Source organism: Geotrypetes seraphini, chromosome 9, assembly GCF_902459505.1.
Source record: "Geotrypetes seraphini chromosome 9, aGeoSer1.1, whole genome shotgun sequence".
NCBI lineage: Eukaryota > Metazoa > Chordata > Amphibia > Gymnophiona > Dermophiidae > Geotrypetes > Geotrypetes seraphini.
In genome coordinates this window covers 188494357-188519023 of record NC_047092.1, presented here as the reverse complement: position 1 = coordinate 188519023, position 24667 = coordinate 188494357, and the positions used below count along the sequence as shown (strand labels likewise).

At 42.3% G+C, this 24667-nt stretch overlaps 1 protein-coding gene across 4 annotated transcripts in view; it reads right to left on the bottom strand.

Moving 5' to 3' along the window:
• Window positions 1-24667, bottom strand: part of DVL3 (dishevelled segment polarity protein 3) — a 100991-nt gene that overhangs the window by 13460 nt on the left and 62864 nt on the right. For all 4 annotated transcript variants that reach the window (XM_033957535.1, XM_033957532.1, XM_033957533.1 and 1 more), the window contains exons 7-10: window positions 23318-23387; window positions 19348-19487; window positions 16456-16532; window positions 4188-4255 (exon numbers count right to left, since the gene is read on the bottom strand). In XM_033957535.1, the coding sequence (XP_033813426.1) occupies window positions 4188-4255; window positions 16456-16532; window positions 19348-19487; window positions 23318-23387 (355 nt within the window). The remainder of the gene's footprint in view (window positions 1-4187; window positions 4256-16455; window positions 16533-19347; window positions 19488-23317; window positions 23388-24667) is intronic.

Genomic DNA, 24667 nt, shown 5'->3' with positions numbered 1-24667 from the left:
CCTGGTTATTTCAGAAATACTTATAAATCATAGGCTTGCCCATAAATGCATCTGCTTGTATTTATGATCTCACAGTTCTTTTTTTTTTATTATTGTCATAATCCATCTGTTAAGCAGGAACCCCAATCCATGCTCTGCGGAATGGCAATAGAGTTTGGATTCTCCAATGAGAGTTGTTCCACACAAGCAGGGCACTGCTGTGCTTCAAGGAGAGGAATAGCAGGAAGCAGGAGAAGAAGGCTGAAGTAAAAAAAGACTAAAACAATTAGAAAGTGACTGAATAGACTCAGATCCCTGAAAAGGAAGTTCTGGAGCTAAAACAGGCAGAGCAAGATGTTTAGGTGGTACCTGGTCGTGGGCCAAAGGAGCTGAAGAGGCAACCCGTTTAGTCTTAGCATGTTTTTTTTGCTGATTTTGGGCAGCCAAATCCCTCAGCATGGAACTGGGAGAGGACTGTAAGACCAAAACTGAACCCCCAGGAGCCTTCCCAGAAACATCCACTATTAACAGCAGAGTCCCCGTGTCTTTCTGTGAGGGACATGCCGCTAAAGAGGGAGTATCACCCTTCTGGATAGGCTTCTTTTTATGTCCTGCTTCAAATGCCAGTTTTTTCTTCACTGAGCTTCCCTCCCCCAGCGGTACCGAGACAGAGCCCTGGGGGGAGGGAGGAAGCGGCAAAGTTGGCGGTCTTGACACTTTCTTTTTTTTTTTTTACAATTCTTTATTCGTTTTCAAATTGAACAACAAGTGCACAAAAGAGTATATTACACTAAAATATTCCACAATATCACTTTGATATCTATACATAAAAATCTAGTACATCAATATCCCCCCTACCACCCACCCTTCATCATATTTTCAATAAAATACACACAAATTATATATCATATTATAACATATTATGTAAAATTATTTCCAAATCCCCCCCCTTTTTAGTGTGTCGTAAGAGAAAAAGAAAAAGAGAAGAGAAGAAGTGATGACTATTCAGTACAATATTTTGTCAATGGCCCCCAAATTTTTATAAAGTTAGTATATGTCCCTCTTTGAATTGCTATTGCTCGTTCCATTTTAAATATATGGCATAATGTATTCCACCAAAAAGTATAACTAAGGTTCCTGTGATTTTTCCAATTGTTGGTTATATGTTGGATGGCAACCCCTGTCATAACTAATAAAAGCTTGTTGTTCTCTGGTGATATTTTACTCTTTTTCCTCATCATCATACCAAATAGCACTGTATCGTAAGAGAGTGCCACATGATTTTCCAATAATGCATTTACTTGAGACCATATTGAGTTCCAAAATATCTTAATATAGGGACAATAATAAATTAGATGATCTAATGTCCCAAGTTCCAGATTACAAATGACAGCATCTATTGGACTTAGAACTATTTAATTTTTGTAAGCGAACAGGGATCCAAAACACTCTATGTAACAAAAATAACCAAGTTTGTCTCATAGATGCTGACACTGTACATCTCATTCTCCAAGACCAAATTCGTGGCCATTGAGATGCAGAAATTTGGTGCTTAATCTCAATGCTCCAAATGTCTCTCAGACCATTCTTTGGTTTTTTTATTCAAGTATCCAGATAATAATTTATACCACAATGCGGCTTGATGTCCTAGGAAGTCTGCTTGGAAGCATATGAACTCAAGACTATACTGACTGTTCAGTCTTCCATTCAGGGAACCCTACCTGAATGGCCACTGCAACCATTTAAAGCTTTGTGTTTTACTAAGACCAAATCTATGTTGCAGTTGTGAAAATTCAAGAGGAAATATAGGGAGAAAGGTCTCGACACTTTCATTACAGTTTTGGCGCGAAGGGAGAGAGCCACTGTCCATGGTGTCAGCTTCAAAGGAAAGAAGATGTTTTCACGGTCTTAAAGCTTGCAGTATTTAGGCAGTTTTTAAAACTGTATATATCGTACATCAATATATATATATTTTTTTTTTGCGAGAGGCTCTTTTCACTGTCTCTTTTTCTTTTTAATTAATGGCTAGAAAGCCTTATAGCTTTCTTTTTCCTTTCCTTTTTTTTCCTGAGGGGAGAGCTGCGACTGTACCGAAACAGTTGAAGAAAAAACTGACAGGATGAGGGGAGGCTCTCCAGGTGTAGGGCATCCTGCACATGCTCAGTAAGCCAAAAGCTTACTACAGCTAGGAGAGAACACCGATACACAGGCTCAGTCAGAGGACTTCACCAAGTGTGCTTGCATATCCCCTACTTGTCTCCGGAGAAAACAGAGCCCTGAAATCCAAGCAAGAGCAGTGATTTACCATGTCAAAAGCTGCGGACAGATCAAGAAGGATGAGGCTGGAGTAGAAACCTTTGGATTTGACCAGGAGCAGGTCACTGGAGACTTTCGTAAGGGCAGTTTCTACAGAATAAAAAGTGGAAAGCCCGATTGAAACAGGTCAAGGATAGCTTGAGATGAAAGAAAGTGAAGACAACAGTGGTGAACAGCACATTCAAGTAGCTTGGATAAGAAGTGGGGGGGGGGGGGAGGGAGAAGAGACAGGACATTAGTTGGAAGGGCAAGTAGATTCCAACAAGGGTTTATTGAGGAGTGGTGTAACAGCATGTTTGAAGGAGTCAGTCACAGTTGTGGTGAAGAGTGATAGGCTGAAGATATAGCAGATAGAGGGGATGACAATAGGAGAGAGTGTTAAGTAGATGGGATCAAAGGAACAGATGGCAAGGTTGGAGGGAGGAGGAAAAAAAATTCAGTTTCCTCCTCAGAAATATCAGGAAAGATAAGGTGGCAAGGGACAAGGGGAGTGGGGGGGGGGGGTTTAAGTGCAGCAGACTGGAGGTGGTGGTTTGGTTGAGAACTCAGTCATAGTCTGGGGTGTGTGTGATAGAGGGGTTGGAGGTTGGGGAACCTTAAGTAAGGAGTTTAGTGTGACAAAGAGGCAGCGAGGACTGGAGCTGAAAGAGTCATTCAGGTGGGTGTAGTATTCTTGTTTGGCAAATGAGAGAGCGAATTGGAAGGAGGTCAGGAGGAAATTGAAATGAAGTCAGCATGTGTACAAGATCTGAGCCAGAGCCATTCAGTAGACCTGGCACAGGAGCGTAAGTAGCGGAATTTAGATTTTAGCCATGGCTGGGATTTGGGGCACCTTACAGAGCATGGGGTAGGGGGATCGAGGGGAGAGTGATGTTATAGGAGGAGACAGCCTCTTTTACAGGTACTAGTAACCTGGATTGGCCACTGTGAAATGGGCTACTGGGCTTGATGGACCATTGGTCTGACCCATGTTCTTATGGTAGCCAGTGTTCTGTATTCAGAAGGGGAATGAAATGGTTGAAGTGGCAAGTGTTGTGGAATAATAACACAGCTGTGGACTGTACCATTTGAAGATGTTTTAGAGCAGGGAGGGAAAGTCCAAGTGAATTACAGTAATTGGTGTGCGTGCTATAACTAAACTGAAAAGTGATCAGATAACAGGGGTGGGGAGGTAATATTGGTTTAACTGCTCAAATACTGGAAGTGATGAGATCCTGGGGGGGGGGAAGAGGGACAGTCAGTAAAGTAAAATAATAGAGCATCTTTTCCCTCTTTTTAATGGCAACCCCGCTGTGTGAATCCCATGGCAGGATTACACATTTAGGATTGCAAAATGGCAATACCACACTTATCAGCATGTGGTTGTGGTAAAGAGCAGATAGCATAGCTGGTTTTAAGAAAGGTTTGGACAAGTTCCTGGAGGAAAAGTCCATAGTCTGTTATTGAGAAAGACATGGGAGAAGCCACTACTTGCCCTGGAATATTGCTACTCCTTGGGTTTTGGCCAGGTACGAGTGACCTGGATTGGCCACCTTGAGAACGGGTTACTGGGCTTGATGGACCACTGGACTGACCCAGTAAGGATATTCTTATAGTGGAAGAGGGGGTGAAACAACTGTGGATAGAATGCCGAGGTCGATAGCCTGAAGATTCCTAAATGTACTGGAGATCGGCTGGGGTGATGGATTGTTAAAGTAATCAGGTGATGGTCAGACAGGGGAAGGACTGCTGTGGAGAAATTTGTGATAGAGAACTTGGAGAAGACAACAAGATCAAGGTAGTGGTTTTTCTGTTACAGCGTGTTGCTGAGTTCTTCCATGTGATATCCAGCACACCACACTTTCGTTTCAAGGTATGGTTTAATATTAAGTTGCAATTTAATAGCCACTTACTCCTGGGTAATGTGAAGCAGCCTCGAGGGTTGGGATCCCAGCACTTGGCAACAGTCAACGTGATAGGCCTATGTCAAAACAAAAACTCTTTGTAAAGAACAGTCAACAAGTTTTGTGGACATTTATTCTATAAACAGATATTTTATCACAATTTTCTATCTAAAGCAGGCAATACCCAAAAGTGCACCTGTTAAGTCTATGTTGGTAGTTTTTCCTTTGTTTATTGCTCAACAAAATTTACCCATTCTAATCTGTACCTGTTATCTCTCTGGTAGCTTTTCAGACAAACACACAACCAAAACTTGGCACAATCATCCATTCTCCACCCTTTTTACGTCTCCAAGAATGCAAATTAAATCATGCTGTTTTACATAAGCAAATGCTTTTATTTCCCTTATGTTGTATGTTTATTCATACTAATGATTGTTCTCTTAAAAAAAAAAAAAAAAAGGTGTCCCCACACAAGACATTGTTTAATCTGCAGGTCAACCTCTGCTTGAAATGCAGCATCCAAAAGAGCTAAAAGCACTGGCCCTGGAATTCCTCTGTTAAAGGAGCAACCTATCAAAAGAATAGACAGCAAAGTTACTTACCTGTACCAGGTGTTCTGAGGACAGCAGGTATATTCTCACATGTGGGTGACATCCACAGAACCTGCTACGGACAGATCCAAGCAACCAGCACCAGACACAGAAAAACGCACTCCCCATTCATACCCCCCCCATCCAAAGAAGTGAAAAGAACAAAACTACATGACGGCCTACTAGCCACACAGGCTGCAAGACTGGATAACAAAATCTCCAACCTTCTGATGACCACCCCAGACTATAGGACGTTCAGAAAAGAAATAAAAACCACACTATTCAAGAAATTCCTAAAACAGAATTAACAACACGACCACCAAAAGCCCTCAAGATCTTCATATAACCTCTCTAGCTATCCTCTACAATTCATAGAATTCTATCTTTCTGTAATGCTATAATTCTTTATTCATTGTAACTCTGTCCTTAAACTAACCTTTTGTAATCCGCCTTGAACCGCAAGGTAATGGCGGAATAGAAATCCCTGATGTAATGTAATGTAATGTAATAAGTGTACTTTAAAGACTACCCATACCACCTTCCTGCCTGACCTTAACAAACCTAAGAAGCCAACTAAGAGAGATGGGTGGGTGGGTTGTGAGAATATGTGCTTGCTGTCCTTGGAGAACACCTTCTACAAGTAAGTAACTTTGCTTTCACCGAAGACAAGCAGGTACAATATTCTCACATGGAGAAGAGGAGACTTAGAGGGGACATGATAGAAACCTTCAAAATCCTAAAGGGCATAGAGAAAGTGAATAAGGACAGATTCTGCAAACTGTGGGGACCCACAACCACTAGGGGTCACTCGGAGAAATTGAAAGGGGACAGGTTTAGAACAAATGCTAGGAAGTTCTTTTTTACCCAAAGGGTGGTGGACACATGGAACACGCTTCCGGAGGAGGTGATAGGCCAGAGCACTTCACAGGGGTTCAAGGAAGGTTTGGATAGGTTCCTAGAGGATAGGGGGATTGAGGGGTACAGATAGAACTAGAGGTAGGTTATAAAAGTGGACAAAAACCACTTCACGGGTCACGGACCAGGTGGGCCACCACGGGAGCGGACCGCTGGGCGAGATGGACCTCTGGTCTGACTCAGTGGAGGCAACTTCTTATGTTCTTAAGCTGCCATGATCATGCCTCTTGGAAGAGAGCCATTAACAAACGACCTAGCGCAACCCAAAAGATCGGAGGGAAAGTTGGCATTTAGAAAGAGAATACATGGGATCCAAGATGGCCGCTACTGCTATCTGACTGCTGTGAGGATGCCGTCAATAGTCTCCTTACCTCAAAGATTTGTCAGCTGAGAATGCCGAAAGGGGCAGAAGTGTCAGTGGAGCCTCCCGACGTTCGGTAGCCCCGTTGCCTACGGTGGATGAAATCTTTCGGCGCCTTCTAAGCGAGCAGGATGTGTCAGGGAATCGCCCGTTGAGAGCCCCGGCAGAGAGTAGTGCTGCGGGGTCTCCCCAAGGGCTTGATGTCACGCTGAACCCCGACGTAAGGACGCCTTCTTTTCAGCCACTAGCGCTGGGAGCTAGCTCACCGTAAGGAGAGAGCACACCCGAAGAGGAAGTGTTCTCCCCCCGAGAGGCCAGTTTGTTGGAGGGCTCGCTACAAGGAACAGCCCAGAGTGACTCTTCCCTCTGGAAAGAGCCAGCGACCGGGACAACGTTGGCTGAAGAAGCCCAGGACCTCAGAGAGGTAAAACAATCGACTGAACAGTCATTTTATTCCTCCTGTCAAGCCCTCTGAAGTCACCTTAGATTCTCTTTGGGATTTAGTCTCTAATTTAGGGAATTCCCTTAATCTGCAAATAAAACACTTGGATCAAGACAAAAAAACAGAAAGGAGAAATTAATTCCTTAAAGCAAGATATGGTATTGTTGAAGTCCGATATACAAGAGGAAAACAAGGAACTTAAAACAATTAAAGGCAACAAGATCTACTTGTCAAAGATAACCTAATTATGAAAAAAAAAAATGGGAAGATCTTGAAAATAAGACTCGGGCTAATAACTTGCGTTTAATTAATTTTCCCAAAATTTCATCAATTTCTCCACGAGAAATGATAAAACGTTACTTTCTGGAGATATTAACAATACCTGAGGATTCTTTACCACCTCTCACAAGGGTATATTATTTGCCTACAAGAAATCAGGATCCTCAAAAGAAAGAAGATGAAGGAATGTCGCAGGAAGTACCCTTGGACGTTTCTACTTTATTGGAACAATCAGATAGAGAACTGGCTACTCCAGCCATTCTCTTACAGATTGTAGCTTTGGCTCCAGATAGGGACTGGATCCTTAAACTTTTCTTTAAAAATAGATCTAAGGACTTCCTGGGTCTCCAGACTTGAGAGAGACTTGGGTGTGCTGGTGGATGCATCACTGAAGCCATCTGCACAGTGCGCAGCAGCCTCGAAAAAAGCCAACAGGATGCTGGGCATCATAAAGAGGGGCATAACAACCAGGACGCGGGAAGTCATCATGCCATTGTATCGAGCGATGGTGCGTCCACATCTGGAATACTGCGTTCAGTATTGGTCACCGCACCTCAAGAAGGACATGGCGGTACTTGAGAGAGTCCAAAGGAGAGCAACGAAACTGGTAAAAGGGCTGGAACACTGCCCATACGCCGAGAGGTTGGATAGGCTGGGGCTCTTCTCTCTGGAAAAAAGGAGGCTCAGGGGAGATATGATAGAGACCTTCAAGATCATGAGGGGCATAGAGAGGGTGGATAGGGACAGATTCTTCAGACTGAAGGGGACAACAAGTACGAGGGGGCATTCGGAGAAACTGAAGGGAGATAGGTTCAAAACAAATGCAAGGAAGTTTTTTTTCACCCAAAGGGTCGTGGGCACTTGGAATGCGCTACCGGAGGAAGTGATCAGGCAGAGTACGGTACAGGGATTCAAACAGGGATTGGACGGATTCCTGAGGGATAAAGGGATCGTGGGATACTGAGGGAGGAGCTGGGATGTAACACAAGTATAGAAAGCTAACCAGGTAATAAGTATAGAAACCCAACAGGTCGTGCATGTGCAAGACCGGAGGGTTAGGACTTCGATGGGAAGATAGGACTTCAATGAGAAACCAAGGTGGCAAGGGAGCCCCTTCTGGTGATTCAGACAGGTCGTGACCTGTTTGGGCCGCCGTGGGAGCGGACTGCCGGGCAGGATGGACCTATGGTCTGACCCGGCGGAGGCACTGCTTATGTTCTAATGTTGAAGCTATGCGTGACCCAGATTGGAGCTTTTTTCATCCATGTAAATGTGTCATTAGATACCGTTCTTTTAAATATGTGTGTGTAGAACCAGCTCACTTGATTGCTTTTCTTTCTCTGAAGCGTCTTGAGTGTGGAATGCCATCCGTATCTAAGTGATAATTAGCTTTGCGTCAGCACAGATTAAGTAATTTTCCTTGTAAAATTATTCTTCAAATTTAATACTCTTTTCGTTAATCTTGGATCTAAATTGAGGACTAGTGTGTGATTAAGATGAGAAGTGTTTTTTTTTTCCTTTATACTTTGATTCATTATTAGGATTGAAAGTAAACCTAAATATTATATTTTCTTGATCATACTTTCTGTACAAGTAATGCTTGATAATAATGTAAAAATCTTATAAATAAATAAATTAAAACATAGAAAGAGAATACATTTTGCAGAATTGCTTGTCCACACCAACTGTCCCATCTGGAATGGTTTTCTAAACAGTAGTGGGAAGTGAAGGTATGGATTGAGGACCAAGTGGCGGCTTTACAACTGTATTCAATAGGTGTACAGAGAAAACGGGCTACTGAAGTCCCATAGCTTTAACCTTATGAGCAGTGACATGGCCTTATAACATCAGTCCAGACCAAGTATATGTGAAGGAGATAGTCTGCTAGCCAAGTGGAGACGATTCTCGGTGACAGAACTCCGATTCCTTTAGGGTCGAATGACCACAGAGTTGATTGGCAGTTTTGTAAGGCTTGCTGTAATCCAAGTAGTAAGCAAGAGCACATTTACAATCCAAGATGTGGTGTGCTGTTTCACCAGGGTGAGAATGCAGCCTTGAGAAGACGACAGGCAAAACTATGGACTGATTGAGATAAAATTTGAAGATGACACTCGGGAAGAACTTCAGATGTGTTCTGAGAACAACCCTAGCATGGGAGAATTTTGTATAGGGTGGATCTGATACAAGTGCCTGAAGTTCACTGACTTGGCATGCAAAAGTAAGAGCTATGAGGAACACCACTTTCCAAGTAAGATGTGGTTCAGAAGGACGCTGCTTTCTCCCACTTCTTACCAAGCTATTGGAGTCAACTGCCTTCTCACATCAGATCCCTCAAAGGGTTTCTGAACTTCAGGAAAGTAATAAACACTTACCTCTTCCCATAAATCCAGTCACTCCCTTCCAACCATACGTATTCTAATGTACACAGAACTGTTAACTGAATGACCAAATTGTATGCTAAACTTGACTCTGTATAGCTAACATTACTGTACATTTGTAAATTCATAATTTGTCTATGCATTATGTATGTCAACCTTGTTACCCGTTCTGAGCTTGTTGGGGAGCATGGGATATAAAACTAACCAAACAAATAAATAGGACGACATTGAGGTCCCAGGAGGCTGAGATGCTAAAGGCCTTTCATGAATCTGGAAAGCAAGAGATGCACAGACAACGGTTTCTTGTCCAACAGCGAATAACATGCACTAATAGTATAGAGATGAACTCATTCTGAAGTAGATTTTAGCCCAGAATTGGAAAAGTGAAGAAGATAATCCAGAACAGACGGCAGAGGAAAAGTGAAAGGATCTAACAAGTGGAGTAGAGAGCTGCATGGGAACAGGGACTACGGGAATCCCACAGAGTCTACGGAGATCCCCTCCAGACTCGTGGGGATGGGTCATTGTTGTTCAGGGATCCCATGGGATGGTACTTTCCTCTGGTGCATTCGCTCACTCTTTTTAGGCCGCGGGAAGCGTTCTTCCTGTCCCCGCACATTTCTCTAAGTTTCAAGTTTAATAGTTTCTTTGATTTGTTCGCATAATCCAATTTCAATGCGATTTACATCAGTTAGAAATCAAATCAAATAATAAAATCCACATACATGACATACACTGCTAATTGACAATAGAACATTAGGAGGGGAGATAACTTAATTACAATAATAAAAAAATAAAACCAGAAATAAAATCGGGTATAGGTTTAGGACACATGGGTTGGGAAACAAATACCCACATATTTCTATGACCTCCTCATCCTAACCTAAAGTATAGTAAGACTGGTCTATTAAAAAGCGTCTTTAAATAGCCAACTCTTTAGGAGACTTTTAAATTTGTTCAATAATTTTTCTTCACACCAGAAAGTGAAGCGAGTCCATTTGAATAATAGCATCGTTGTCTGGAAGGCTTTCTGGAAGCTTCAATGTTAGGTGACACTGGTGCAGATAAAGTGAAAGCATCTACTTGCTTGGAGAGAGATACCATGCTGCGAGTGCTAATGAGTACAGATTAGAATGGAGGAGAGAGCCTTCATTCTGTGTGAGTAATGCTGGAAACAAATGAAGTATGATGGGTTCCTGAACAATGAACTGTAGGAGGAAAGGGGAACCATAGTTGATGTGGCCAATGAAACACGATGAAAATCTTGGTGCCTTGATCTTGGCAAAGTTTGAGTAGAATTTTCCCCAAGAGGTATTAGAAGAAATGATTAGAGGAACTTTTCTCCCCAAACCAGCAGAAAGGCATCTGACTCCAGGGGACTGGGAGTGTAGTGTCTGGAACAGAAGAGTGAAAACTTGTGGGTGTGAAGGGAAGCAAAGATCTATAAGGGATCTTCAAAAAGTTGCTGCACTTTTTTGTTTTTAAACACTATTTATTAAATACCTCAAAAGCAAATTACATCACTTTTTCATATAATCACCCTGTTTTGCAATACATTTTTCCCAGCATCCTACTAACTTCTTAATGTCACCAGAAAAGAATATTTTTGGTTGAGCACATAGCCACTGATGCACCAATGCTTTCATGTCATCGTCACTGGAAAACCTTCTGCCCCTTAAAATTTTGAGTGATCTAAAAAGGTAGAAATCAGATGGTGCTAAATCTGGACTGTATGCTGGATGTCCCATGACTTTCCACTTCAATTCTATGAGTGTTTCTTTTTTTTAAAAATTTTTTTTTTTTATTCTTTATTCATTTTAAAAATCTTTCACCAAGTGTACAATATTCATAATCAACACAATGAAACAAGGCACTTGCATATCTTACATTATAATCTAAACATATAAATGTAAACCTCTCCCCACCCTCCCTCAAAACCCTTCATTCATGTAACGAAACCTATCTTTGTATCCCTCCCCCCTCCTGTTATTATATGATGTCTGACTAATAGGAAAATGACATTTAATCATGACAAAAAGACGCTAATGGCTCCCATATTTTAATAAAATTATTATAATTTCCATTTTGTGTCGCTATTGATCTTTCCATTCTATATATGTGGAATAATGAATTCCACCAAAAATTAAAGTTTAAAGTGTTTCCAATGTACAGGCTGCAGTCATGCAACAATGTGACACCCTTTAACAGTGTCCCTCTTCTTTTAGAGCAGATAGCGGGTTTCAGCTCTCTTTGAAGCATGTCACAAGCTTGTGACAGTTGTTCCTCTTTCCTGGTAAGTTTCAAGAATAAGCCCTTAAGAGTGCCAGAAGACTGTCAATATCCGACGGCTGCATTTTGAATTACTTTGCCACAGATGATGGATGCTTCCATTGCATGCTCTGCTGCTTGCTTTCTGGTTCATAGTGATGAACCCAAGTTTCATCACCGGTGGCTGCAGAAAGTTGTCACCTTCTTAAAGACAATGGGTCAAGTGTCGAGAACAAAGGTCTAAGCACTTACTTTATGCTCCTCTGTCAGTTCCTTAGGCACCACCTGGCATACACTTTATGGACGTTAAGGCTGTTATGAATTAGGGAATACACAGATCCAACACTAATGTTCAGCTTTTCTGCCATCTGATCAACCATAATTCTTCTGTTTTTGCGAATCAGTTCCAGGGCTCTTTCTTCATTCTGTGTGGTAGTGGCTGTTGCTGGACGTCCAGAGCGCTCTGCATCAGTAACATTTGTACGGCCATTTTCACACATTTCTATCCAGTCATAGACCACTCTGTGAGAGAGAACTTTGTCCCCATATTGAGCACACATGCGGCAATTAACTTCTGCTCCCAGTAACAGTTTGTACAAGCCCGTGACCAGCAAAATGCAGGAATAGGTCTCACAACCTGTAAAAGTCTCCCATAGGCTCCTGTCATCTATCTCAGTGTAAGGACTACTTCATTCTGCAAGCGATCTTGGAAGGTATGGAGGACATTGCAAATTGCTCAGAACTCCAGAGTTTTCTCATGAGGAGTCCAAAGTGTGGAGGCTGTTGAGATGTGCTCCTCAGCTCAACATGGAAGTGTCTGTAATGAATAGCTGGTAGGGAGCAGGCTAGAAGGGGAGGCCTCTAGAAAGGTTAGATGGAACCATCCACCACTGGAAGGAGTGATGTAGTTCTGAGATCACTTGTATTAGAGAGATCCAGTGGCTTGTGATCACTGTCCCTTATTCCAACACTTTTCACCTGAAAAATGTTTCTGGTATTCTTGAGATATTGGGCTGTCTCTATCACTTCTCATATCTCCTTCAGAATACAAACATTTAGGTCCTTATCCTCAGCTCATTAGGAAGGGCCCTACCTAAATTATGAGATGGTGAACATTTGCAACAGTGAACAAAAACTGCAGAAAATTATGTTAACTAGTCAGCAGGCATCCATTTCTTGAAGCAACAGCAAATTGCAGGGGAAGGGACGGGAATCAGCAGAGAAATAGCAGATTGCAGGATGATACTGGCTTATTGCTTTCTTCCAGAGCTCACATGAACCTGCATCCTTAGTCTGCATGAATGGGATTTCTGTGTGACTGTTCAATTGTTTGCCTCAGTTCTATCAGTCACAAGCCTGAGAGCTAGTCTTGAGTACATTTAACTGAAGGCTGAGCAACTCACCCCAGGCCCTTAGCAAGATAGACTATTGCTAGTAAGGAAAGTTGAAAATATGGAAAATTATACTAAAATGTTAAATTTAAGAATAATTAACTTTCCCAAAGTACTGGCAATGCTTCCTAGAGATTTATTCAATATATTTCTGAAGGAAATATTTAAATACCCTGAGTCTGAACTTCCACCTCTACATAGAATATATTTCCTTCCAGTATCTAAGAAGGTATCACAATCTGAGGTATTACCTGATCCAGGGAGTTTAATGGACTTAATAAGAATATTGGAAACCTCAGTGGATGAAGCCATCTCATACTCTACACTTCTGGTGACTAAGAGGCACTTCTTAGGCTGTATTTTAGGCTTAAAGAGGTGACCTCTATGGACTCTAAGATCTCCTTGTTCCCAAATGTCTCAAAGATAACTCAGACTAGAAGGAAAGGGTTCCTGCAATTGAGACAATCCGTACTGTTTTTGGGTGCTAAATTTCAGCTTAGATATCCCTGTAAATGTTTGATCCTCTTGGATCAACAGTCATATACTTTTTTTGACCCTCCTTAGTTACGGTTTTTCCTAAAGGGGAAAGGAGTAATCCCTCCCAGTATCTCCACGCGGACTTAGTCCTTAAATAATGTAGAAGATGTAACACCACATTATTGATATAGTTGTTTTGTATATTACCTTGATATCTATCAGATCCCATGATTGAATACGAACTGCTTCTCCCATATTGTGCTCACATTCAGATTAGTGACCAAACCTCAGAATTGTAACCGCCACATTTAAAGTCACTCAGAGGTATGTAACTCTTCAAGGAGGGAACCGCGCCCCTCTAGTGGTGAACCAGAGTTAACTTTCCAGTCATTGCAACTCTGTTGGTGCTGGTTACACTCCAAGGTTGATTACAAAAAATAAATAAATAAATATCGTTACAGTCTTTCAAACACTCGTATGGAGATTCTTTGTTTCTTTTTATCTTTTCAAACAAAACATCGCTCTATGAATAAGTGCAGTGTAGCTTGATAACTTAGCTTGTGACAGGTTCGGGGTCTCTACGTGGCCCCGTTTCGGTTTCTTCTTCAGGAGACCCTATCATAAGTATGCTGAAAATCCTGGCAGTTGAAATTTCTAGTACCGGCAGCGTTCTTTCGACGATGTTGCTACATCGCGAACTTAAAATACTCTACCAACATTGAAAAGGATTTTCAGCATACTTATGATAGGGTCTCCTGAAGAAGAAACCGAAACGGGGCCACGTAGAGACCCCGAACCTGTCACAAGCTAAGTTATCAAGCTACATTGCACTTATTCATAGAGCAATGTTTTGTTTGAAAAGATAAAAAGAAACAAAGAATCTCCATACGAGTGTTTGAAAGACTGTAACGATATTTATTTATTTATTTTTTGTAATCAACCTTGGAGTGTAACCAGCACCAACAGAGTTGCAATGACTGGAAAGTTAACTCTGGTTCACCACTAGGGGGGCGCGGTTCCCTCCTTGAAGAGTTACATACCTCTGAGTGACTTTAAATGTGGCGGTTACAATTCTGAGGTTTGGTCACTAATCTGAATGTGAGGTCAGTTTGACTTGTTTGGACTTCAGCATTTTTCTGACTTCCTCTAATTTCTAACTAGTATTACCCCAGTGATATTATAGGGAATCTCCCATATTGTGGGCTTTATTAGAGAGATTGTTAATTCCATATGGAGTTTTTACTCATTTTTTGATTGTGTTTCCTGCTTAATTGTGTGTAAATCTCTCTTTTTCTTTATATATGTACTGGAATTATATATTTATAAATTGAATATTTAAATAAATAAATAATAATAACAACAACGGTTTATATACCGCAGGACCGTGAAGTTCTATGCGGTTTACAATGATTATAGAGAATGTTACAAATTGAATAGAATTGACATAGTTAGTGTCTATTGTTTAGCAGATCTGGAGGTCTGGTATTGAGAGAGATATTCTGCGAATCAGTTACCTATGTACTTTAAGAACAAGTATGTTTTCATTTGTCTCCTAAATTCCCTATATGTATTGGCAAGCGTAAGTAGTTGTTTCAGATCGTTGCCCCATAATGCTGCTTGATAAGAGAGAAGGTATTGGTGATGAATTTTGAATTTGCATCCTCTAACTGGGGGGGAAACAAAGTGCAGGTTGGAGCTTCTTTTATGTCTATTGGTTGAAAAGGAGAATAGGTCGGTTATGTTTTTGGGGGCTAGACCGAATAGAACCTTGAAGCAAAAGCAACCGAACTTGAACCTCACTCGCGCCTCCATTGGCAACCAATGCAGGAGTCGGTAGGAGGGAGTTATGTGATCGAACTTCTTCAACCCGAAGATCAGCCTGACTGCTGCTTCTGCACAAGTTGCAATCGCCGCATATTCTTCTGGGAAATTGCCAGATAGGCAATGTTGCAGTAGTCCAGTTGGCTTAGTATGAGGGATTGTAAATGATGGTGCGTCAAAATACGCTCTAATGGACCAAAGCTTCCAAAGAGTACAGAAGACTTTTTTGACCAAAGAGTCTACCTGGTCTTTCATGGTCAGGCCCTGGTCCAGCATTACGCCCGGAACCTTCAGAGTGGGTTGAATGGGGTAACAAAGATCGTTGATGCTTAGTGGAGTTGTAGTATCTAGTGGGTGTGGTGAAGCTATGAAGAATTTTGTTTTTTCTGAATTGAGCTTCAGTCTAAATTCAGTCATCCATTGTTCCATCGAGTTTAGTGCTTCTGTTGCCATGGGAGTGACTTCTGTGAGAGAGGTGGCGAATGGGATGATAATCGTAATGTCGTCTGCATAACTGAATACTTTTATTCCTAGTTGGGATAGTTGTGTACCCAATGTTGACATGTAAACATTGAAAAGCAGTGGAGATAGTGGTGACCCCTGTGGGACGCCAGATAGGTTACTCCAGGTGTCCAAGAGATTGCAATCAAAACGAACTTGATAGGTGCGGGACATAAGGAAGCCTCGAAACCAGTCTAGCACCTCTCCTCTGATACCAATGTCATCTAAGCATTGTAACAATTTCTCATGGTCTACTAAGTCAAAGGCGGAACTCATATCGAATTGCATAATCAGGGCATTGAGGCCTCTACTAAACAAGGAGCGTAAGTTATCTAATATGGCTGCAATTACTGTCTCAGTGCTAAATGAGGGTCTGAAACCTGATTGGGTTTCATGTAGAAGACAGAACTGATCAAGATACTAAATTATTTAATACGCCCTACTGAGAAAAATGGGGCTTGCAATACACAACATGTTAATACAATTTAACACGTTAAAGAGGTTGTTGTTTTTAATACCTGTGACAACAGAGGATAAAAACTGCTTCAAGATCACAAGGGGAATCATCAGGATTTGCCTGCTGCTCTAACCATTAGGCATTCTGCCTGTTCCCACTCTGGCACCACTCTCAGTGGTATCTCTGAGCTCCCTGTTCCAGCTGTATTAACTTCATTGTGTGTCTTTTTTGTAAACAGACCAGGGTGTCCCTTCCTTCCTTTTCTGCTCCTATCTGCATTCTTTAATCATTCCCTTCTGTAAGTATAGACGGTCAGGTTTTTCCCTCTGTGTGTTTCAATTTGTTGATTCCAGTAATCTCAAACCTGTGTGTCTAAAAGCATTCTGTGGACACATACCCAGGCTTGTGGACAATCTCTCGTAGGACTCTCACAGCATCATCATTGCTCATGTTCTCAAAGTTTATATCATTCACCTGCAAGGAAGGAACAATGGCAGGAAATGGTCAAACACATTTTTACTAATCTAACAAGAAACTGTCTCCGTATGGGGCTTCACAGGAAACGAGCAGAGAAAGAAAAGCCATTTGCACACTATATACAGTACTTTGTTTTCTCATGTGTGTAGGTGAAGTTATCTTTCAGCTAGTATGAAATGAAGAGTGAAGAGCACACTCTGTTACAAAAATGCTCTTGTGATCACATACAAAGTGCTAACACTGGCATTGACTGGCAAAGTCAGGGATCTTAATTTCCTAGGTAAGCAGTTTACAGCAGTCAAATCATTAGCTGAAGGTTACACTTGGTTCACATTTTCTGAGCAAATTTCAAATCTGTTTTCTTTTTGGATCTTTGCCAGTTACACTCCATTCAGAACTTTTTGAATTTCACTTGAAATACTCTAATAGCATTTATCTGGGTATCTCTCATATAAACTTGAAATGTTTCCAATTGTTACAGAATAAGGCTGCGTATGGCAAAATGCAGGGACCAAGTCATACCTTCCTCTTGCATTCTAATAAATGATTACAGGCTGGTTCTCCCAGCCCTGCACAAGCCTGGTGGGAGGTAACTAGAAATTACATAGAAACATAGAAATAGACGGCAGATAAGGGCCACGGCCCATCAAGTCTGCCCACTCCAGTGACCCTCCCTATCTATCTTTGCGGATAGATCCCACATGTCTATCCCATCTGTGCATTTTTTTTTCCTAGCCCTAAGGCTTTGGAATAATTTGCCCATTGATCTAGGGTCTAAGTCTTCTTATGAAAAATTCAGAGCCAATTTAAAGCCTTGTTTATTTCAAATTGCTTTTAGGTGAATTTTAGCTTTGTGGGGAGAGTACCGACATTAGCAGAAAACCCTACTGTCTGTGTGTCTGGTGCTTTCATGTGTGTGTACGTGTAGCTCATTCTTCTATTTCTTTGATGTGCTGTTGATACTTTTATTATGCAAATCACCTCGATTTGGTATTGGCCAAGACTGGTAATGAACATGAGGACTGCAAAAATATTGTCATCATGTACAGTGAGGGTCTACTAATAAGATGTTGACTAGCATTCACAGCTAAGCATTTAGCATTATTTGCATTAAGTGGTCAGAGTACAGATTAGTGCTGCCCGATTCACTTCGGGTGAATCGATTCGAAACAAACAAACAAACCAAAAAATCGGTTCCCGATTCGGCTGACCCTCCCCCCCTCACCTCCTAAAGCAGGAGCAGCAGCGCTGCTCTTGCTGTCCAGCCGCTGCCGCACCTACTTTAGAGGGTGAAGGGGGAGGGTCAGTGGGAAGTGCTGCTGTCAGGTTCCCCCCCTGGCGTCCGGTTCTCCCCCCTGGCCTCCGTTTCCATCCCTTGGCATTCGGCTTCCCCCCTGGCCTCCCCGCACTGTTTACCTGTGAGGAACAGCCTGCAAATAAGATCGCGATGCTAGCGATCTTTCCACTGCTTCGGAGCTGTTTCCTCCACGATCCTACCTCTGACGTCAGAGGAGGGGAGGGACCGTGGCAGAGGAAACAGCTCTGAAGCAGTGGAAAGATCACTAGCATCGCGATCTTATCTGCAGGCCAGGGGGAACACGCAGGCCTTCCGTGGGAGTTGAGCAGTCCTTCAGGGTGGGGTGGGACAGTCAGGCAGGCAGGCCTTCAGGGGGAACAGGCAGGCAGGCAGTCCAGGCCTTGAAAAGGGGGGAGACAGGCCTTCAGAGGGAGGTGAAGGTTTCAGGGGGGCACAGACCTTCAAGGGGGGGTAGGCAGGCAGGCCTTTAGGGGTGGGATGCAAGCCTTTAAGAGAGGGAAAGCCTTTAAGGAGGAAGCAGGCCTTCAGGGATGGTGGCACATGCCTTCAGTGGGAACAGGCAGGCCTTTAGGGGTGGGGTGCAGGCCTTCAGGGGGAGGTGCAGGCTTTTGGGGGGGACAGACCTTCAGGGGAGGGGGGCCCTGGTGTAGAAGTACACAGAGGGAGGGAGGGAGGGAGGGAGGGAGGGAGGAAAAGGGGGGTTCAAAGTGACATGCATATGCCAGACTTTGAGGGGAAAGAAATAATGGGTCTGAAAATAGAGGAGAGGGAGATACGATGGACAATGGGATTTAGCGAGGGAAGGAACAGAAAGGGAAAGAAGTTGGACACAAGGGATGGTGTGGAGGGGGGGATAGAGATACTGGATAGGAGGGTAGTTGGGAAGAGAAAGGAAGAGATGGTGGACCCTGGGGTGGTGGGGAAGGAGGGAGAGATGCTGGATGAAAGGGTAGTTGAGAAAAGGTGTATCTGTGGATGGAGACAAAAAAAGGAAAGATGCCAGACCTCCGGAGGAAGGAAGGGAAACGGAAGGGGAGGACAGAGATGGCAGATGGATGGTTAGCACGAAGAAAGAAGAAAGAAGGAGACCCTGGCAAGCAAGACAACCAGAGCCAGGGACCAACAAGATTTGAATATTGACCAGACAACAAAAGGTGGAAAAAATAATTTTTATTTTCTGTTTTGTGATTACAATATGTCAGATTTGAAAAGTGTATCCTGCCAGAGCTGGTGTTAGACCACAAACGTGAGCTAGGACTTAATAGAGAGAGGAAAAGTCCTTTTTGTTTCTTTATTTTGTTTACACCACAGCGCCAGTGTGGTTAGGAGAAGCCAAAGGGGCTGAAAAAGCTATAAAATAAACCCACCAGGATGTTTGAAAAAAAAACACCCAAATGGGCAGGAAAATCGAATCGAATAACCAATTCAATAAGCTGAATTGAATCAAATTTTTTTTTCCTGAATCGGGCAGCACTAGTACAGATGCATGGGTACCTGTAGGAGCATGTCTCCTGGCTCAATCCTGCCATCAGCTGCCACAGCACCACCTTTCATGACTGAACCAATGTAAATGCCACCATCACCCCGTTCGTTGCTCTGTCCAACAATGCTGATGCCTAAGAAGTTATATTTTGCTGTAGATACCAGAATAAAAAGTAAAAGCAACAGTGAGGAGACAGAAGGTTCAAGGAAAATGTAGACATTGAACACCAGATATCAAAATGTGTATCAAACATTCTGTAAAAAACAAGACCTGGAACAACCTCCCAAATGACATCAAGATGGAAACATTCTATAACAAATGAAAACCATGCACACTGTAGACAACTAACTCAAAACAGTTCATAGCACTAAATCTCACCCTCGACTCAAACGCTCTATCAGTACAATTAAAGAATCTCCATTCTCTTCCCTATTACCCTATCCATAATTCTGACCGCCTCAAACTACTATATGGCGTTACTCGAGAGGGTTCAGAAAAGAACGACACGATTGATAAAAGGTATGGAAAATCTTTCATATGCTGAAAGACTAGGGAAACTGGGGCACTTTTCCCTGGAAAAGCCGAGACTTAGAGGGGACATGATAGAGACTTACAAGATCATGAAGGGCATAGAGAAAGTGCAGAGGGACAGATTCTTCAAACTTTCAAAAACTACAAGAACGAGAGGGCATTCGGAAAAATTAAAAGGGGACAGATTCAGAACCAATGCTAGGAAATTCTTCTTCACCCAAAGGGTGGTGGACACCTGGAATGCACTTCCAGAGGGTGTGATAGGACAAAGCACGATATTGGGGTCCAAGAAAGGATTAGATAATTTCCTGAAGGAAAAAGGGATAGAAGGGTATAGATAGAGGAATACTACACGGGTCCTGGACCTTATGGGCCGCCGCGTGAGCGGACTGCTGGGCATGATAAGATATCTGGTCTGACCCAGCAGAGGCAATGCTTATGTTCTTAAGTAGTACACTTCCCCCTCTGTATTCGCGGGGGTTAGGGGTAGAGCCGGCCCGCAAATATCAAAAAAACCGCAAATAATATTTGGGCCGGTTTTGCCCCTAACCCCCACTTCCCCCGGCTGTTTTAAGCCCTGAAAGCACCCCCTTAAGCCTTACCTAGTGGTCTAGCGGGTTTTCAGGGCAGGAGCGATCTTCCTACACTCCTGCCCCATGCAGATCGCTCACAGGAAATGGCTGCTTTGAGCTCCTGTAGTTTCTCAAGCCATTTCCTGTGAGCGATCTGCACGGGGCAAGAGCTTGGGAAGATTGGTCCTGCCCCGAAAACCCGCTAGACCACCAGGTAAGGCTTAAGGGGGGGGGGGGCTTACAGGGCTTAAAATAGCCTGAAAAATGAAAATGTATTTTTTGATTTAAAACCGCGAATAAGTGAATCTGTAGATGCAGAATTTGCGAATACGACTCCTCCAGAACTGCCCAAAGGCTTAAACTAGCCTTCCCCTCTCCACGCGGCATCCACTATTCAGGCAAACTGGGAAAATCCCTTCTCTTCAAAATCACAGGTCTTTGGAACAACCTCACCACCCCGCTGCAGAACCTGAGCTCCCTTCAGTTATTCCGCAAACAACTGAAAACCTGGCTTTTCAGCAAATTGTAGCTCTATCCTTCCCCCCTTTCTCTCCCCCCTTCTACACATAAGTTCATGTAATCCTTTTTCTTCTTCTCTACCCACTATTTTAAGTTCTTGTAAACCGTGTCGAGCTCCATTCTCATGGAGATGATGCGGTATATAAACTTAAGGTTTAGATTAGATTAGATTAGATTCATTCTGTAACTCAAAACATTGTAAGTCGCCTTGAATCTGTTTAGGCATAGCACGACTCAGAAATACCAGATTAGATTGGGACTACTGTGTTACAAGGAAGAAGATGAGGTTTCTGACATTCATTCCTCTCTTGCAATCTGGGACTGTCTTGCCCCCAAGTGTAGATAAAGGAGAGAGGGAACAAAAGTCATCTATGTGCTAGAAGAGAAAGGGGATGGACATGGGGGAGGGGAGCAAAGGGCAGATGCAGGAAAAATTACTGGAAAAAAGTACAAAAAAAATGAAGGGCAGATTATAGACAAAGGTACAATTTAGGGGAGAAACAGGGAGAAAAAGAAAGGGTTCATGAAGGCAAAGTCTAAGAAATGTTGAGTGAGTGGAGAGACAAAAAAACAAAGCTTAGCTCCCTGTTTGCATCAGTGGATAGAGTGCCACAATAGAAAAGCACCTGGGGAGGAAGACAGCCCTTCCCACATTTTTAAAGTTATTTTTACATATCCTCCTTTGTAAAATAAAAGGGAATATGGGTGGGATGCACTATGGTAGAGCAACCACTTCCCCTACACTGAGAAACGAAGGCAGATCAAGACCAACTACTGTGGTAAAAGCGGATAGCGTAGCTGGTTTTAAGAAAGGTTTGGACAAATTCCTGGAGGAAAAGTCCATAGTCTGTTATTAAGACATGGGGGATGCTTCTGCTTGCCCGGATCGGTAGCATGGAATGTTGCTACTCTTTGGGTTTTAGCCAGGTACTAGTGACCTGGATTGGCCACCATGAAAACGGGCTACCGGGCTTAACGAACCACTGGTTTGACCCAGTAAGGCTATTCTTATGTTCCTCTTCCTTACAGATCCCATGTGCTTGTCCCAAGCTTCCTTGAATTCAGATTCAGTCTGAATCCACAAAGTCTGTATCAGATGAAATTATGTGCCAACAGCAATGCACATGTCCAAAAGCCCCCAAACCAGCTACAGGGAAGACCGATACTCAGTCTGAGCCAAAATGCACCTCTGAAACTAGCCACCAAAGAAATAGCTATTACTAACAACAAGCCTCAGTGTGCTACTGAATGCATTGAAAGGTCAGAAATCTCAATCATAGGCTTGTGGCACATAAATGCAAGTGCTTTGAATAGTTTAAGTATTTTTAAATATTTTGAATCAATTAGTCTTTAAATATACGATTTTAGAATAAGTAGTATCAAACATTCAGTGATAGTGCATAATGTGAAGAACAGCACTTATCTTAAGAATCATAGGATTCGGCACTGCACTTAAGACCCGACGGGGCCACCGTTTCACCTCTGTCGGCTTCGTCAGGGGAAATGCCAAAACAGTGCCTAAAAGTTCAAAGAATAAAACATCATTTAAAGAATGTTTGAAATGAAAAACAGCTTAATTCAGTGCTTAAGACAACAAACTTACGGAACAGGACTTGAGGTAAATTCAAATGATCATGATATGTTCATTGAAATAATTAATCAAAGTTAGATTTTTGGTCAGGCTAAATGACAAGATCGATTGGTCTGCTTACTACTAAGAACTTGCTTTATCAGTTTTTCTAGCAATCAGGAATCCATCAAGGCATTTTGTGTACACAAATCTATTTCTGACCAAAAATCTAACTTTGATTAATTATTTCAATGAACGTATCATGATCATTTGAATTTACCTCAAGTCCTGTTCCGTAAGTTTGTTGTCTTAAGCACTGAATTAAGCTGTTTTTCATTTCAAACATTCTTTAAATGATGTTTTATTCTTTGAACTTTTAGGCACTGTTTTGGCATTTCCCCTGACGAAGCCGACAGAGGTGAAACGGTGGCCCCGTCGGGTCTTAAGTGCAGTGCCGAATCCTATGATTCTTAAGATAAGTGCTGTTCTTCACATTATGCACTATCACTGAATGTTTGATACTACTTATTCTAAAATCGTATATTTAAAGACTAATTGATTCAAAATATTTAAAAATACTTAAACTATTCAAAGCACTTGCATTTATGTGCCACAAGCCTATGATTGAGATTTCTGACCTTTCAATGCATTCAGCAGCACACTGAGGCTTGTTGTTAGTAATAGCTATTTCTTTGGTGGCTAGTTTCAGAGGTGCATTTTGGCTCAGACTGTGGTTAGCACACCTCTTTTTGTATTTGATTTTTTGGTTTTACCAAGACTGATACTCACCCATGTTTAAAGTGACTGTGATGATGTTAAGAGACATGGTTGAATCGGTAATGCTGCTGAATGACGATGACTGCAATGGAAACAACAGACAGTATGAATTTCAATTGCAACCTGATAAAAGGTGCCTCCTTAATTAGGGTATCGCTGATCTCTCTGATAAAAAGAACCAATTTTAGCTCATCTTAGTAGAAGCGATCAATGGAAAAGTTTTTCACGTTTGTTGCTGTTTTTATTTAGTTTTGTTTTAAACAATTTTTTTGAACTTCAAATGTAGTACAAAATAAGTGTCATCAACATGAATAGTTCAGTATTTTTCAGCATAATGACATAACCTCTTTAATCCCCTCACCACATCTAGATTCTTCCCCTCCCCCCCTTCAGATTCTCTATTAGTGGGCTTATCTTCAAAACAATTTTTAATAATTTCTTACCTTAAGTCATCACCTCATCCACTGTATTTCTGTTTATATTTGGCGTTTTTACTACTGTTATGCTGTTAACAAGATTGTAAGTAGGAGTGTGTGCTGCAGTGGTTAGAGCTACAGCCTCGGCACTCTGAGGTTGAGGGTTCAAATCCCGCACTGTTCCTTGTGATCCTGAGCAAGTCACTTAATTCCCATTGCCCCAGGTACATTAGATAGAGTGGGAGCCCACCGGGACAGGGATAAATGCTTGAGTACCTGAATAATTTGTAATCCGCATAGAATTGTAGGATATATGGAATATTATTCTTAAAAAATTAAATTAAGTTTTATGTTGAATTATACCTATTATATATAGCCTTGAGTGAATCATAAGAACATAAGCTGGGTCAGACCTGAGGTCCATCTTGCCCAGCAATCCGTTCACGCGGCAGCCCAACAGGTCCAGGACCTGTGCAGTAATTCTCTATTTATACCCTTCTATCCCCTTTTCCAGCAGGAAATTGTCCAATCCTTTCTTAAACCCCAGTACCGTACCCTGCCCTATTACGTCCTCTGGAAGCGCATTCCAGGTGTCCACCACACGTTGGGTAAAGAAGAACTTCCTAGCATTTGTTTTGAATCTGTCCCCTTTCAACTTTTCCGAATGCCCTCTTGTTCTTTTATTTTTTGAAAGATTGAAGAATCTGTCCCCCTCTGCTCTCTCTATGCCCTTCATGATCTTGTAAGTCTCTATCATATCCCCTCTAAGTCTCCTCTTCTCCAGGGAAAAGAGACCCAGTTTCTCCAATCTCTCAGCGTATGAAAGGTTTTCCATACCTTTTATCAGACGTGTCGCTCTCCTCTGAACCCTCTCGAGTAACACCATATCCTTCTTAAGGTACGGCGACCAATGTTGGACGCAGTATTCCAGATGTGGGCGCACCAT